The 15,256-nt window shown below is 36.8% G+C and overlaps 1 protein-coding gene across 1 annotated transcript; it reads left to right on the top strand.

Annotated features, from left to right (window-relative positions):
- The first annotated feature begins 374 nt into the window (after positions 1–374).
- LOC149794106 (glyoxylate reductase/hydroxypyruvate reductase-like) lies at positions 375–6,239 on the top strand. The gene is made up of 3 exons (XM_089968077.1): positions 375–705; positions 3,039–3,209; positions 5,566–6,239. The coding sequence occupies exons 1-3, from the start codon at positions 402–404 to the stop codon at positions 6,162–6,164; spliced, it is 1,074 nt and encodes a 357-aa protein (XP_089824203.1). The 5' UTR covers positions 375–401; the 3' UTR covers positions 6,165–6,239.
- The last annotated feature ends 9,017 nt before the right edge of the window (positions 6,240–15,256 follow it).

The following is a 15,256-nucleotide window of genomic DNA, read 5'->3' on the forward strand; positions in this document are numbered from 1 at the left end:
TGCGATATTTTCAGATCTTAGCTTTATTTATTGTTTACATTGATTTTGGGGGGGAATCATAGACTTATATTGATATAGAAAAAAAAATGTATGCATTAAGGAAAGAAACGTATATAATGAGTTAACCTATCAGCGACATTGATTTGTACCTCATTAGTGAATTTGGGTCTTTAAATATTGGTACGTGTTTTTCAGTTGAATTAAAGTACTGTTCGGTGATTGTATAATTTGTGCAAACGTCGTATGGTAAATTTGCATAAAGTACATATCTAAAAAGTTCAGTTTCTTGTATAATCCACAATATATATACACACACACACACACAACCTTAGTTACCTTACTCCTGATGAATTTTTAAACGGCGTGCAGAGTGGCCTCCCCTACATATTAGTGTCGTTAAAATGCAGTCTACTGAAGGGCTGGTTAAAGCGGGGTTCAGAATTCGGTATTTAGTCTGTAGAAAACAGTTCATCAGGAAACGTTATTTCTCTTCCACAGCCATCATGTCATCCAGGCCATCTGTCTACGTGACCAGGAGAGTGCCCCAGATTGGAGTAGACATCCTCAAGAAAACGTGTGACATCTGTCAATGGGATTCAGACGATCCCGTTCCTCGGGACGTGCTTCTAAGAAATGTGGAGGGGAAGGACGCTCTGTTTTGTCTCTTGACTGATAAGATTGATAAAGAGCTACTAGATCGAGCAGGTAAGAAAGATGTTTTACCTTCATTTTGCACTAAGAGTATGGGTTCTAAAATTGAGATCCATGCATCTTAGTAATGTTCTAGGCTAGATATGTATCAGTTCCTACGAATGGTTTGAACATAACATTGTATTCGCTATCATAATATATACCAAAATTAATATATCAGCACTGACTATCGTGGTGCAATGGCAAGTATAAAACTCTCCACCAGTCTATATATATATATATATATATATATATATATATATATATATATATATATATATATATATATATATATATATATATATATAATTGTCTGTAAACGTATCACCGGGATTTAAATAGGTCAATACCACAGGCACTTGATTTTATCAGTTTAAAGGCATGGAGAAACTTGGGATACCCAAATGGTGAGCAGAGAAGGGTGTTACCACGAACTTCTCGTTTTTCTGATGGGATCAAGTGTATGTCGTCCATAAAAGAAGAGATTAGTAGTGGACGGTTAGGTAAATGGGAAGTTGTGGCACATGATTGTACTCCAGTTTAACCCGAATTGACCCAAATACGTGATGCAGATGTTTGTTTTTACGAGGTTTTACATATCACCTCAATCATCAGACAGATAAAGATGCACGAGTTCAAACATCGGCGGTTTTAGGGCTGTGCGGGCCTGGTGCGAAATAAGCACGTTGGGCCCCCAAATCTAATTCTATATAAATAACTATAACACTACGTCACTAGCATCATGATTAGTAACTATAATTAATCAGGGGGTATTGCCCCTGTAATGATTTATTTGCAGAAAGAATAATCTCTATTTTGAACATACAACAGAGAATTTTTTTATAAAGGCAGATTAATTTAGGGAGAATACATGGGAAAATGTTCTCCCCCACCCCCCAGCACGTTTCGTTCCATACCGTAACTCGAGTTCTCGGCCGTCTATCATTACTAAACTTGGTAAGAATCTTGCATTTACGGCAAGCAGGACGCCTGATTTCAAGATCATATAAATGAAAGAAGTTGGAATGATTCCACATAATAACCTGACCTGCATATCAGCTAAATTGACCGTTTGAGGCAGGTAAGACACCGGCTTTGTGTTATGTTGGTGGGGGGGGTTCTTCCACTGACGAAGAGCTTAATTAACTCGAGATGTTGGGAACTGTTTTGTAACTACGCCGTTAAAAAATGTTGTCACTATATTATTATGTATATTTAATTTGTAGTGTGTGATTGACCTTTGTCTATAATTGAGGGTTGGAATTTGGACCTACCTGATTAGTCTGTTTTTTTTTTTGTTGTAAACAACATATTACAGAGATAAGTTTTGTCTCGATTGTTGACTATATTTCAAGATGATTATTATTATTTGTAGAGTAAGATGTTTACTTTGATTTAGGTCCAGGGCATTGTTTTTCTCCTTGGGAATTATTCGTCTACCTGATTTTTACCATTTAGTACTAGACTTGAGCTTGTTAACAAGTTAGCATGTTGTAAAAGTGAAGTTTTCACCATCATACTGGTCCTCTTATTGTGTCTTAAGTTTCTGTGTCAAAGTTCTTGATATTAGAATCAACAAGAGAGATGTAGATCGTAGTGTTCGGTAAGCTCCATAAAATTCCGTCACGCTAATATGTAAAGGGATGTCACCAAGCTCCCTTTTTCCTTTAATTTTTTGGGGGTGGAAATGTTATCATTAGACATTGCATACATTCACAGTGTTTACTTTCAATGTATATGTAGGCCTTGCATCCACCTCTTCCGGAAAATGACAGTGAGCAGGCTCCTCGTTGTCATCAAAAACGTACGTTTGATTTTAAATGTGAAGAAAAGTACAATGTTAGGGACCGATTGGTGGTAGTCGAGTTAGAAATTATAAATCAATTAATGAAATGAGCAAGTTCGTGGATTTTGTTTATCTTGGTGTTTTTCGTTTTCAAAATCACAAGGGGGATACAAGCCGAAGGGGAGTAAACGAATGCTATAGTATATGGTTCACATGCTAAGCATACCGAAGAAGGTTTTAAAGATATGGCACCATCTGGGATCACAATATGCCAAAAGGTTTTAAAGATATGGCACCATCTGGGATCACAATATGCCAGACTTTAAATTCGATGACATTTGTTCTAGCTTTTGTTGTTACTGTTTGTTTTGCAACATTTGATACGAATATCGGGTCATGATCTAGGTTTTACAAGGTTAGCCATATAAGAAAACAGGTAGATGTGCAATTGTGAACCTTTAATGAATTTTAATGAATGGTTCATTTATGTCCTAATACTTATTTATTATTTTTTAACTTCAACAAAAAAGGAAATGTTTGTTTGCGTGTTTTCCATCTGCAGGTCCCATGTTGCGGGCCGTGGCCACTATGTCGGTTGGCTATGACCACATAGACGTGGTGGAGTGTTTACGGAGGAACATATCTGTGGGGTTCACCCCGGACGTCCTGACGAGTGCTACCGCAGAACTGACTGTGTCACTTCTGCTTGCAACTGCACGCAGGCTAAAGGAAGGTCATCCATACTCTCTCTCTCTCTCTCTCTCTCTCTCTCTCTCTCTCTCTCTCACACACACACACACACACACACACACGCTAGCATATTATAGACTTTAGCCTGTAAAAGTAAATCCTGGGGCATGGGGACACCTGCACTCATCCACATGGCTGACAAGAGGGTACGGGGATATATCCCGGGGCCCGGGCCGAACAACACTTTTTAATTGTATAAGAGAAACTTTTTGTTTGAACATGAACTAGGAAAGACCCGTATGTTTCTAAGGGCCCGTGATCGCTCTCTGCGGCCCTGTATATATGTAGTTCGTAATGTCGCGCAACAGATATAGCAGATAAATGCAATGTTATTATGGGTGATCGGCAGATGTACATAACAGTTTAGACATTGTGATGTACTCTATGAAGGCAACGACTTCTGGTTGAAGACACGCGTGTACGTACAGTAGGATGAGTTGTGACCATGGAAGTAATGAGAAAAACGATGGTATATTTGTTTCTTTGCTGCAGACGTAGGGTGGTGTTTATGGTGGCTAGGGTATGTCATAAAGTTTGTTCCAAAGTTTCGCTGTAGATTAATGACTTAAAATTCTCCTGTGTTAAATGATATGATGAAGTTAAAAAATGATCTGATTATAGTGTTTAAATGAATGAGGAATTACTACACTCAAAGTTACCATATCAGTTTTACATGATACACTATTGCTGCTCATCACAGCAATATCAACTATTTTAAATAAAATCGGTATTGATGATCAATTGCTGCATTATGATCAAATTATTGTGATAAATTCCATAGCTAACAGGGGACCCGAGTGTCTGAGTGGTCTAAAGCGCTCACCCTTACGGATCACTGCCATCTCACCTATGTCTGCGTAGGTTCGAGGTTCAGGCTCGGCCAAAGTGGATATGTGAGATAGCTTTTCCGGTAGCTTTTCGTGGGTCGGAGTTTTATCCGGGTTTTTTCCGGCATCTTCCTCCACCATGCATAGCCTCTCTTGGCGTTAAACCCTATAACAATAACAACAATAACAACCATAGTTAACACGTTTTAACAAGAACGTAACAATGTCGTATATGCAGTCTTATATGTGTAATGGAATTTCGTATGAAGTCCTTTTTCTGACGTCACTATCTCGCGTGGACTGAGACTTGATGAATGTTCAATGAGTCGATTGGTCGCACGAAATAAAGCTATTTGTCACATTAACGGATTGTTTGGGTGCACGACTGTTTAAAGGCCATACCTGAAACTCAAGATATGTTTCAACATTGGCTTTATTCTAGAAACACATAGATAATACAGCGTTTTCTTTTACTAAATTAATTTTTTTATTAATTTTCTGACAAAGAAACAGGTACACACTCATATATTCTCTTTTTAATATAAGAAAATATATGAGTGTACCTGGTTCTTGGTCAAAAATAAAAACTTAGGTCTTGTTAGTAGTAGAAGGAATAATTGATGGTTAACAACAGTTGTTCTGTGGCATGTAAATTAGTGTCATTGTGTCGATATTTCTGCGTATAATGAGCTGCACGAAGTTCCAAAAAATACACTCAATCATGTAGCAATATGTAAATACAATTTACGTCTCTTGCAAGATCACGAACGGTGTTCGTGAGTTGGGTTAGGTCAGCGTGTTTTAATTGTATCTGGCGTCATAAGGGTATGGTAGATTAAATATTTGACCAGAACCCTTGACAACTTGATTGCTTTTAAAAGAAAGAAAAAATAACGTGACCGACTTGTTTGAACTGGATGTAGTTGTCAAAAAGAAATACTGAAAAATAAAGCGAATGATTTCACCAGCATGTGCCCTCATGCTGAGTGTTGGTGTGTGGGCATATTTTTTCCTTCTTCTCTTTTTTGTTTCCCATTGCACCACACTTGCTTCTCTTCTAAATATCGCTAAAATAGTTTCATAAAATCTTGTCCAGCTTGTAAAGAAACTATCAGTGGTCGATTGCTAGAATTCATAAGCTTTTAGTAACATTTTCCTTCTTTCCAGGGGATCCAGGGACTGTGCATTATGTATTCTGCACATGCTTCTCTTCCAGATATCTCTGAAACTGTATTATTTCATTTCACAAAATATGTTCGAAATGTTCCTTAAGCAACTTTTAGCGAATTTCATTTTCTGTGACCGGGATATTTTTCAGCTCATGAGGGGACTGTTTAAGCCTTACTGTACATTCTACATTGTGTAAGATGTCTAAAAATTGTTTCACCCCGTTTTGTCAAGCTTTCGAACCATTTCATCATCATCATCATCATCATCATCATCTTCGTCGTCGTCGTCGTCGTCATTATTATTATTATTATTATTATTAATGTTATTATTGTTATTATTCAGGCATTGCTGCCGTTAAGGATGGTAGTTGGGGTACTTGGAAACCTCTCTGGTTATGTGGACAAGGCTTAGATGGCGCTACCATTGGGATAGTCGGACTAGGTCGTATCGGAACAGCGGTTGCCAAGAGACTCCAGCCTTTTGGAGTTGATAAGATGTTGTATAATGATGCCATTGAAACAGAAAGTGCCAAGGAGGTTGGTGCTCACTTTGTGTCTCTAGATGAGTTGCTTAAGAACTCAGATTTTGTTCTCTGTTGTTGTGCTCTTACGAATGAGAACAAGGGTTTATTTAACGAGGCAGCCTTCAGCAAGATGAAGAAAAATGCAATTTTCATCAACACAAGTCGAGGAGGATTGGTGAATCAAGATGTTCTCTACAAGGCGCTTAGTACTGGTCAGATTGCAGGGGCGGGTCTTGACGTTACAACTCCAGAACCACTTCCCACAAATCATCCACTACTGACTCTGGACAACTGTGTTATACTCCCTCATATCGCCAGTGCTACGTACAAATCCAGAAATGCAATGTCAGAACTTACTGCAAGAAATATTTCAGCTGCCCTGCTGGGTCAGGAAATGCCTTGTCGAGTGAAAGTATAACTGTGCCATATTGTTTTGTTACAAGTCACTGTAACTCATCAGCAAGATGTAAATAAAGACATAATAATAACACAAGTTTACATGCTCTATCTCTTTTCATCTCTGTATCTGCATCTATATTTCTGTCACATAGATAAGAGAATATATAGGTCAATAAGTCAAAGATTATCTTATGAAGGTATATACTATTTAAATATGTAAATGCTATGAAACAGCGGACAAGTGTTCACAAACCAGAGTCTAAAGTTCCTCAATCGTCTGTGACTTGCACGTATCTGTTTGTCTGAATATCGTTACATTAGTAAAGAGATATTCGCTGTGAAATGCATGATAACCTTAGAAAATAAAGAAAATATCAATAACATTTATATTCTTTAAATGATTGATGTCCATAGTACATTAAAATGCAGGTCCTTTATTCCAAAATAACATGTACAGTTTGACTTACATTTTTGACATTTTGCTTCTAGAAATCTTGAAGCGTGCAGTATCAGATCTTAAAATGATCTATTACGTGCTCATGCATATCCATACATTATGTTGTATTGTACTACATCCTTTGTCAGTATATCCTTAACTGGTGAACTCTATCTTCTTTTAGCCCCCATTAAAATTGTGTGGTTTCTGTATCATATCCCAAATCAGATCCAGTTGACAAGTGGTTTTTGTCTAGTTTGTGTTTGCAAATAGTGAAATTGTCGTTGGTGGCAACTTTTGTGTGAAGAGTATTTTTGTGAAAATGTGTTTAAAGCTTGTATGGTAAGTTATATAACGGGATAACAAAATGCAGCTCGGGTCGCAAGCGAGACACTTTTCATCAACTTATATGTCTATACTATAGCGATAAACCTGCCGTATGATTTGACCCACGTCATCGACACGTGAAAAACATTGGTGCACGCCTCATACTAATTGTCAGTGGATTCCTGATAATTGGCCTTTGATGTCATTTACCTTACAAACAAACTTAAACACAAAGTATCTTACTTGATCCATTTACTTATTTATCGCGTGCAGTGCGTGCAAAGCTATTTAACTGCGGTATCATCCCCCGAGTGGTCTAAGGCGCTCTCCGTTACGGACCACTGCCATCTCACCTGTCTGCGCAGGTTCGAGTCTCGGATTCAGCCAATGTGGGTATGTGAGAAAGCTTGCCAGTAGTTTCTCGTGGGTCGGTGGTTCTTTCCGGGGTTTTCCCGGGTTATTCCTCCACCATTAATACTGGTCGCCATGTATAGCCTATCGTATGCTTGAAAATGGCGTTAAACCCCACAAAAACAACAACAACAGCGGCATCATCAGCTAGGTTCATAGTCAGCAGTCCTATGGGGAACTTTGTCATTGGTGAACAGTTGTTCACAACGTGTTACATGGTCTGTAGAGCTCCACAGCAACAGGAAGAGTCATTGACCCCATCGAACAAGGTTAACTGCACAATGACCATGTCCTGTCCGGAAGCGGTTCGGTGTGGTCCACAGATGACGTGGAAGGTTGAAGCCAGGAGAGCAGAAAAAGGGCTCAGCTACGAGGGAGTGGTTTACAATATATGTTGAAGGTCACTCTAGACTCCATACCGAAATAGCTGTCATGTCCTCCGGCAACGAACCTAACAAGATTGGGCGTCTCGAAAGCAAGCAGACTGCTGGGTGTGAAGTGATGTACATGTACAGTGAAACACTGGCAGAGACCTTGAAGAGGTCTGAAGCTTGAAGAGGTATTGAACAAGGACCTGGAGAATACGACGGATTGCTTCAAGAAATGGCGTCTATAGCCAAGCGCAACAAAGACAGTCTGCGGCGTCTTTCACCTTAACAATGCAACTGCGAACTGTGAGCTTTGCATCCTCTTCAGTGGGCAGCAAATAAAACACGACCCAACGCCAACATACCTTGGTGACTCTGAACAGGTCACTGACACTCTAGGAGAGGTCACTGACATTCTACAAGCACCTGAAGAAAACTACAGCTAAGCTTAGCACTCGAAATAACCTACTCTGCAAACTGGCTGGCTCAACCTGGGGCGCTAGTACTCAGACACTAAAGACATCAGCACTGGCCCTCTGTTATTCAACAGCAGAGTGTTGCGCTCCTGCCTGGGCTCGATCATCCTACACCAAGTGAATTGATGTCTAGCTCAAAACAACATAATCTCTGGAACACTACGTCCTACTTCTTTACCATGGCTGCCGGTACTCAGCAACATTCATCTTCTACATCTGCATCGTAAGGAAGCAACCGCAAAAGTGTTGGCTTGATCCATTGACGTCAAATAACAAAGAAGAATGATCTGCCGTGTATTCCATTTCTAGAGCCTGTTCAAAGGGTCTTGCTTAAGCTTGTACAAATGGATTAAATGGCATTTGATGATGTTCATTTGTATCCAGTTTTGTCAGACTTTTGTACAATTTCATACATATATAGATACGTGTTATATTTAGTACCAGAACCTATAGAACTGCAAAATCATATAGCAATAGATAGTAAACGGAGTCGGCATGATGTCCCAAAATATGGGTCTAGGGCTATGGGGATAGTCCACTCTCCAGATATATTGGGTCGGTTTCCGGGTTTCTCGGGAGTTAATTATAAAATCATCCATAGCATTACCACCGGGGATCTGCTGTGAAGATAATGTTAAGATCGTCCATAGTAATAACATTGACGGCAGCTCTGGAGTCTTATGAGAATTTAACAGGGTGGAGACAAAAGAGATATCCCAACATATTTAGTTCTTATATCCCTCTAACCCCTAGTATCCTGATCCCCCCCCCCCAGTTTTTATTAGGAATAAATTTCTTATTTGAACCAGTCAAGAAAGAGTTTTTTTTTCTTCTGCTAAGCATAATCTGAATAGGGTGGTGTGGGGTGACAATAAGATAAGTAAAGAAGATCATTGAAAAGTGCTTACTCAGCGAGGCACAGAACGCACAGAATAACGGTTTGGTTTGTGCATCAATCTATGAATGACAGTATGTGAAATGATATTTTTAAAATAAAGAAACGATATTAAAATATACATTGATATTTTAAAGAAATAATATTTTAAAAACAAAACAGAAGAAGAAAAAAAAAAAACACAAGCAAAACAGCGTCAACCCATACTGATCAAAACAGCCTTTCTGAACAATGGGTATATCTAGTAAACCACCATACATCCTTACTCACTTATACCCGCCCTTTGGCGATAAAAAGATAAATAAGGAAGTTTACGTAAAAATATTTTCTCTGCGAAGCAAAGAATGCTGGTTTGCTTTGTGCAGCAATCACTGAGTGACGGTAACCTCGCATCTTTTCCGCGTAGAACAGAACACAGATTCTGATTGCTATATAATGCTTATGAGAACGTTCACCGTCTGTTCCAGCTCTGGTGTTGCTTAGGGTAAAGAGTGCGTGTGATAGACTCAGACGATCATTAATTCGATGTTTTGGGTTGTGGAGTGGGTGGTGGTTTTCTTTTTCTTGTTTTTTCTGTAAATATTCTTGATAATCCTTCCCCTTCCTTTTAATAAGAAGTATGTTATAATTGTGTAAACTATTTAAATTATTTTTGTGTAAAAGCGATTGGAGCGATATGTTTAAAAAAAATATATAATTTTTTCTTTTTTATAATGAAAAAAATTCAACTAGGGACACAATGGGGATTTGAAAACGTCAACTGGGATGGAACTGTAGAGACAAAGAGAAATTTAACAGGATGGCACTCTGGTGTCCAACAGGAGATAATATTGCTGGTCACTCTGAAAACAAGCACCGATTTCTACTGACCAACATAGTCTTACAACCACCCACACGCACACGTACTGATCGACACATCATGGCCAAAAACATTCAAATTTACCCTTTTAAAATCCAAACATGGCGCTCATTAGAGTGAGAGTTAAAGTAATTCTAAATTCCGAGTCTGTCACGGAATTTAAGGGACAGTTGCAATGATAAGCACAACAACAATAAAGTCGGAATATTCTATTTTATGGCCGAGGCTTAGCGGAAACTAATATATCCGCAAACCAAATAAATATTTTTTTAAAAATTAATGCAAATGATGCAGACTCCTTAAAACAAACTAACAAATAAAAGATCATATCAAATACCTAAAAATTATAAGTAATTTTTAAAGATTACAAATTGAGCGAAACAATTGAATTGTTGAAGAAAATATTTTAAAAAATTAGTTTTTAAAGAAAACGTTAAAGAAAATTAAAAAAGCAAAAAAAACGAATTTAAAGACAAAACAGTTTCAATGAGAACTGATACAATTCTTAAAAATTTAAATAAACATTTTAGTACATTTAACTGAAAATATCGAATAAAACGTTTAAAGCAAAATGTTTTAATGCTAAAAAAGAATTTGAAGAAAGCATGTTTAAATTTTAAAAAAATTAAAAAAATAATAAACATATTTTCATCACTGGAATTTTCTTTAAAACAATGGATCGACCTCGTCTTAGCAAAGCGTGTCGTTAGGGATCGACGCACATATTTCCTGAACCAAAACACATCCTTACTTACTGATACCAACCCTTACTGTCCAGCAATCACATGTGCAACCTTACGTGTACGAGGATGTCGGGTATGCCCAAAGATATGAGGAATAACACCTGTTTATACACGTTCTTAAAGGAAAACGCCAGCACATACAGATGAACGAAATGAGAGTTATGTCATATAACTCACCTTGCAAAACAAAACAAACGAGGGAAATGGTAGTTATGGTTACTTATGCACATGATATCATTCCAAACCGAGGCAAGAAAAGAGATTGGTGAGGATTACTCGCACCTTCTTGTGGAGCAAACTATGCTACTGCTTCAGCAGGGGGCAAATGCAATTTGTTCTCTTATTATTTTTTTTTAAATTGATAAATAGTATATATTTCATCGAGGGAAAAAAGCAGCAGCATCTTAGATGGTCGTAGTGTGGTAATTTTGTTTATCAAGAGTGCTAGTCAACTCGTTTCTTTTCTTGTTGAATATGTTATTTTATTTGTTTTGGCATTAGTGGGTTTGTTGCTTGGATTTTTGATCATAGGTATAAGCAAAGTATTTAGCGGGATCAGAGGTTCATAAACTATTTCAAAACGTTTCTGCAACCATTAATATCAGTATTACTGAGTGCTTGTTTACCTCATACTCAGCAGTTGTAATCTTCTAACTGGGACAGTGTTAGTACTTCATGACTACATTTTGTCCTTTAAACATCCAAATAGGGAATCTCAACCATGAGGGCCATCGCCGCTTGAAGCGGTTTATTCTAATGAAATATCATCATCGCAATCCTTCTTTTGTTCATAATTTTTGCTCACTTTGCTTTGTTTTGTCTTTTAGAATTTTTTGCTGTACTATTAAAAAGTGTGTGTGTGTGTATATATATATATATATATATATATATATATATATATATATATATATATATATATATATTCATTCCTACAAATTTAATCATGCAAATAAAGCTGAAAATATGTAACAATATTCTGTTAAAAACGCTTAATAAATATTAGCTTTAGTTTCAGACTGCTTACGCACGGAACTACACAACTAACTCTCCCGGCCGTGACTGACAGAATGACCCCACCCCTTCCAAAAAATCATGCTAGCACCCATGGATGAGAGTTTAAGTTCTATTATTAGTAGCTTTAATAGTATAGATGAGATAGTGAGTAAAGCGATAATAAAATATGTCACGATAAATTTAGCATGATAGTACATGAATACAACAAATTGTGTGTGACGGGATGGAACCTCAGGACTGCTTCACTGGTACGCACAAAGTAGTACATCAAATTTATCTTGCAGTTATTTAAATGGAATCACGAGACACCTAATTCCGATGCCTATTTAGCCTAAGTTCATACGGCAATAGCATAAATACGTTACTGTAAAACAGAAAGTTCATACAGCAGTAGCCTAGACACATTACTGTAAAAAGACAGTCTGAGAATAAATATATTTTACAAATCCAGTCCACGAAAAATTGTATATTTCATTGCAGATAATAGTTTTTATATTACAATATTTCTATTGTGTAACCTTTGAGAGTGAACAAAAACCATATCAATACTTAATGATTTCTATAATTTTTTAATGTACATGAAAATAGTCAACGAAGGAACGTCTGCTAATGGCGACAATAACCAAAGCGTAGATACTGAATCACACACACACATGAAGAAAAAAAAAAACACGTAGACACGCAGGTAATAATAAATTGATTGTTGTGAATTAGAGTATCGCAAAAATCTACCGAACACAAAAAATGTATACACAAGCAAATTATGACAAAAAGGTTGCGATTTTTCAGATTATTCCGACTGAATTTGAAGTCTTCAGTGTGCTACTGTACCAAGGGTTTTTTAATGAGTTGATGTACAAATTGTCTTGATGTATCATAATGATATAATCAAGAATGTCTTTGAATGAATTAAGAATTGGGATTTTTTTTAAACCCACAAACGCTGATAAGTCTATGCAGTTAGTTTCGCATTTACTGTGTGCTTCCTCAGGCACAACATGTTTTGAAGGAAACATCTTTGTATTTTAAAATAAAAACAACACATAACGTCACTGACGTAGCCTCATAAATTATATACATTATCATAACAAGTGTGTGTGTGTGTGTCTGTGTGTGTGTGTGTAACGTCGCCCCCTTAGTAAGAGGGGCGGTTAATTGGATTTGGCTGGCGTTGTCAAGAGGATGACCTCCCTCGATATTATAGTCCGGCGGGAGTGAAAGAGAAATGGAATTTCAACAGTGAACTGAGCGAGAATACTGAGATGAAATAAAGCAATACGAGCCCCCTTTGACAAGAAAATAACAAATTTACTAAGAACAAATTAATAACGGCAATTCCAGTTCAAGTTAGATTATATCAATAGAATTTATCCAACTGGGATTTATTTCATATCATAACGAGAGGTGAAAAGAGCGCGATCTCCACGACCGACTTGCATTACCTTCCTGTCTGGACCGTATATCAACGTCTCCAAGTTCATTCTTCCTAAGCTCTATGCTTTGTCCCTTCATAGACTTCCTGGTCCTTTTATTCTGACTTCGTTCTTCCTTTCCCCGGACTTCTATCTTCAGACTTTCCCGTCTTTCTCTCAGAAAACTGTTCCTTAAAAAACAAAATTAGCAAAATTATGTACACCCCACTCTCTAGCGGTACATACAATTCACTTGCGTTACTCAGAGCATGTTGGCTCTACACACTGCGTAAATTCTGACATAGTACGGTAGGACATTGATCTCGCTTTCCAGCGGCAGGTCTTAAATTACCACGTGAGCGTCTATCGAATATTATCGTATTCTTTTGCATGCTACTTCATGTTAGATTACTATTACATGAAATTCACAAATTGTGCCTCACAGCAATCCTTAACCTACAAGATTATTCAAACATTACAAAATCGGATATAATTAGGTAATTATCGTTAACTCGTGATAATCTGTATCGTCCTAACAAACAGGAAGTTATTTCATATAACCCTATGAAATCCTACACATATGAACATTTGGATCGCATGCAGTCAGTTCTACCAGTGAACTAATAACTGTATAATTAAAAGGTAAATTGCATAACAATTCTAGCATTAACACTTTTCGTGAAATTGAATAAAATAAGTTGCATAACAAGTCTAGCATCAACACTTTCCATGAAAGTGAATAACATAAGTTGCATAACAACTCTAGCATCAACACATTTCCATAAAATTAAATAGACGATACATAATAAGGAAACCTAATAATAGCACGCACATTTGCACAAACAAACAATCAAATAATAGAATATTAAGTGAAACTAACATTGCGTACATTATTGTTGTTCTCTTTCAGAACTTGTGCATCCTAGCACTAAAACCTGTCTTTCTTTTTACAGTTCGACCACCTTGATCTTTCTTGTTTCACGATGAAAGCACTATTCTCTTTAGGCTTTCCACGGAATCGACTACGTTTCTTCTTCTAGGAACTTTTCAGACTAAAGAATTTCGACTAAGGTCGTCAATCTTAAAGTCTGATTGCTCTATGGTGTACGCCTAATTTTTTCTGCCCAATCGTAGGCAGCGGTCCCTTATTTTTCCCAAAGAAATAATTCCATTAATCAGGTCTGACAGCTCAGAATCTGTGAATAACAGTGCGTGACAATTTCCCTTTGAAAAAATGGTAAGTGGACACGGGTTCCTACCAAACGGTTAGGGTTGGTAGCTCAAATGTTTACTTTCTAAAGACCGTGTTAAGATACCCCAGTCAATTACGCTGAGTTGGAATTCTGCCCCTTTGAAGTTTACACTGACATGGGGGCGATGAACGAAGAAAGGCTGAAGTGACCCATCACAAAGACTTTTTGGCTTAAATGCGATAACATTTTAATGCTCAGTGCGTTCAACTTTGAAGTTCGCTGTAATTCAAAATTTGACACTTCACAATATATATATATATATATATATATATATATATATATATATATATATATATATATATATATATATATATATATATATATATATATATATATATATATATATATATATATATATATATAACATAGACCATCTTATACTGTTTAGCATTACTTATGGCTTGATTTAAGAAGCACACTTGATGATACAATAAATGGGGTGAGGACATAAATTAGCGAATTGTCAACAAGGAATACAGCTAAATAAACAAATGAAAATGTAGAGGGATACAAAATGAGCATTTATTTTGGTTCTGAAGCCCAAGTAAATATTCCGATGCAATTAAAATCTATTCTCATAAAGAGTCATCACATCCATATTAAACAAATAATAACTAATAAATGTATATAAAACAACCTCGTAATATGGTTTTATGTGGTGTTACAAAGTGCGACAAGACAAGATTGGATTGAAAAAAAAAAACACTTTTTTATTATTGTAATAATCTGTCCAACCTGTTTGTACAATGAGGCTTACATCTTTTTATTTACAACAGTCTAAGTTTAGTTAAACTTCTGGTGATCAGATATATAAATGAGAACAATTTAATTTTAGTATATACCAGGAAACTCGCAGTTTGTTTCTTGTAGTCGATGGTGAGAATTTAGATGCTAAAAATTTCAATGTTATCGTCTTT

Source organism: Sinohyriopsis cumingii, chromosome 8 (assembly GCF_028554795.1).
Source record: "Sinohyriopsis cumingii isolate HCF-2022 chromosome 8, ASM2855479v2, whole genome shotgun sequence".
Lineage (NCBI taxonomy): Eukaryota > Metazoa > Mollusca > Bivalvia > Unionida > Unionidae > Sinohyriopsis > Sinohyriopsis cumingii.

Bases quoted from the DNA above. Each gene is read 5' to 3' on its own strand.
- LOC149794106 (XM_089968077.1), top strand. From the start codon at position 402: ATGCAGTCTACTGAAGGGCTGGTTAAAGCGGGGTTCAGAATTCGGTAT. The intron at 706-3,038 runs GTAAGAAAGATG...TTCCATCTGCAG, and splicing joins AGAGCTACTAGATCGAGCAG to GTCCCATGTTGCGGGCCGTG. The intron at 3,210-5,565 runs GTCATCCATACT...GTTATTATTCAG, and splicing joins TGCACGCAGGCTAAAGGAAG to GCATTGCTGCCGTTAAGGAT.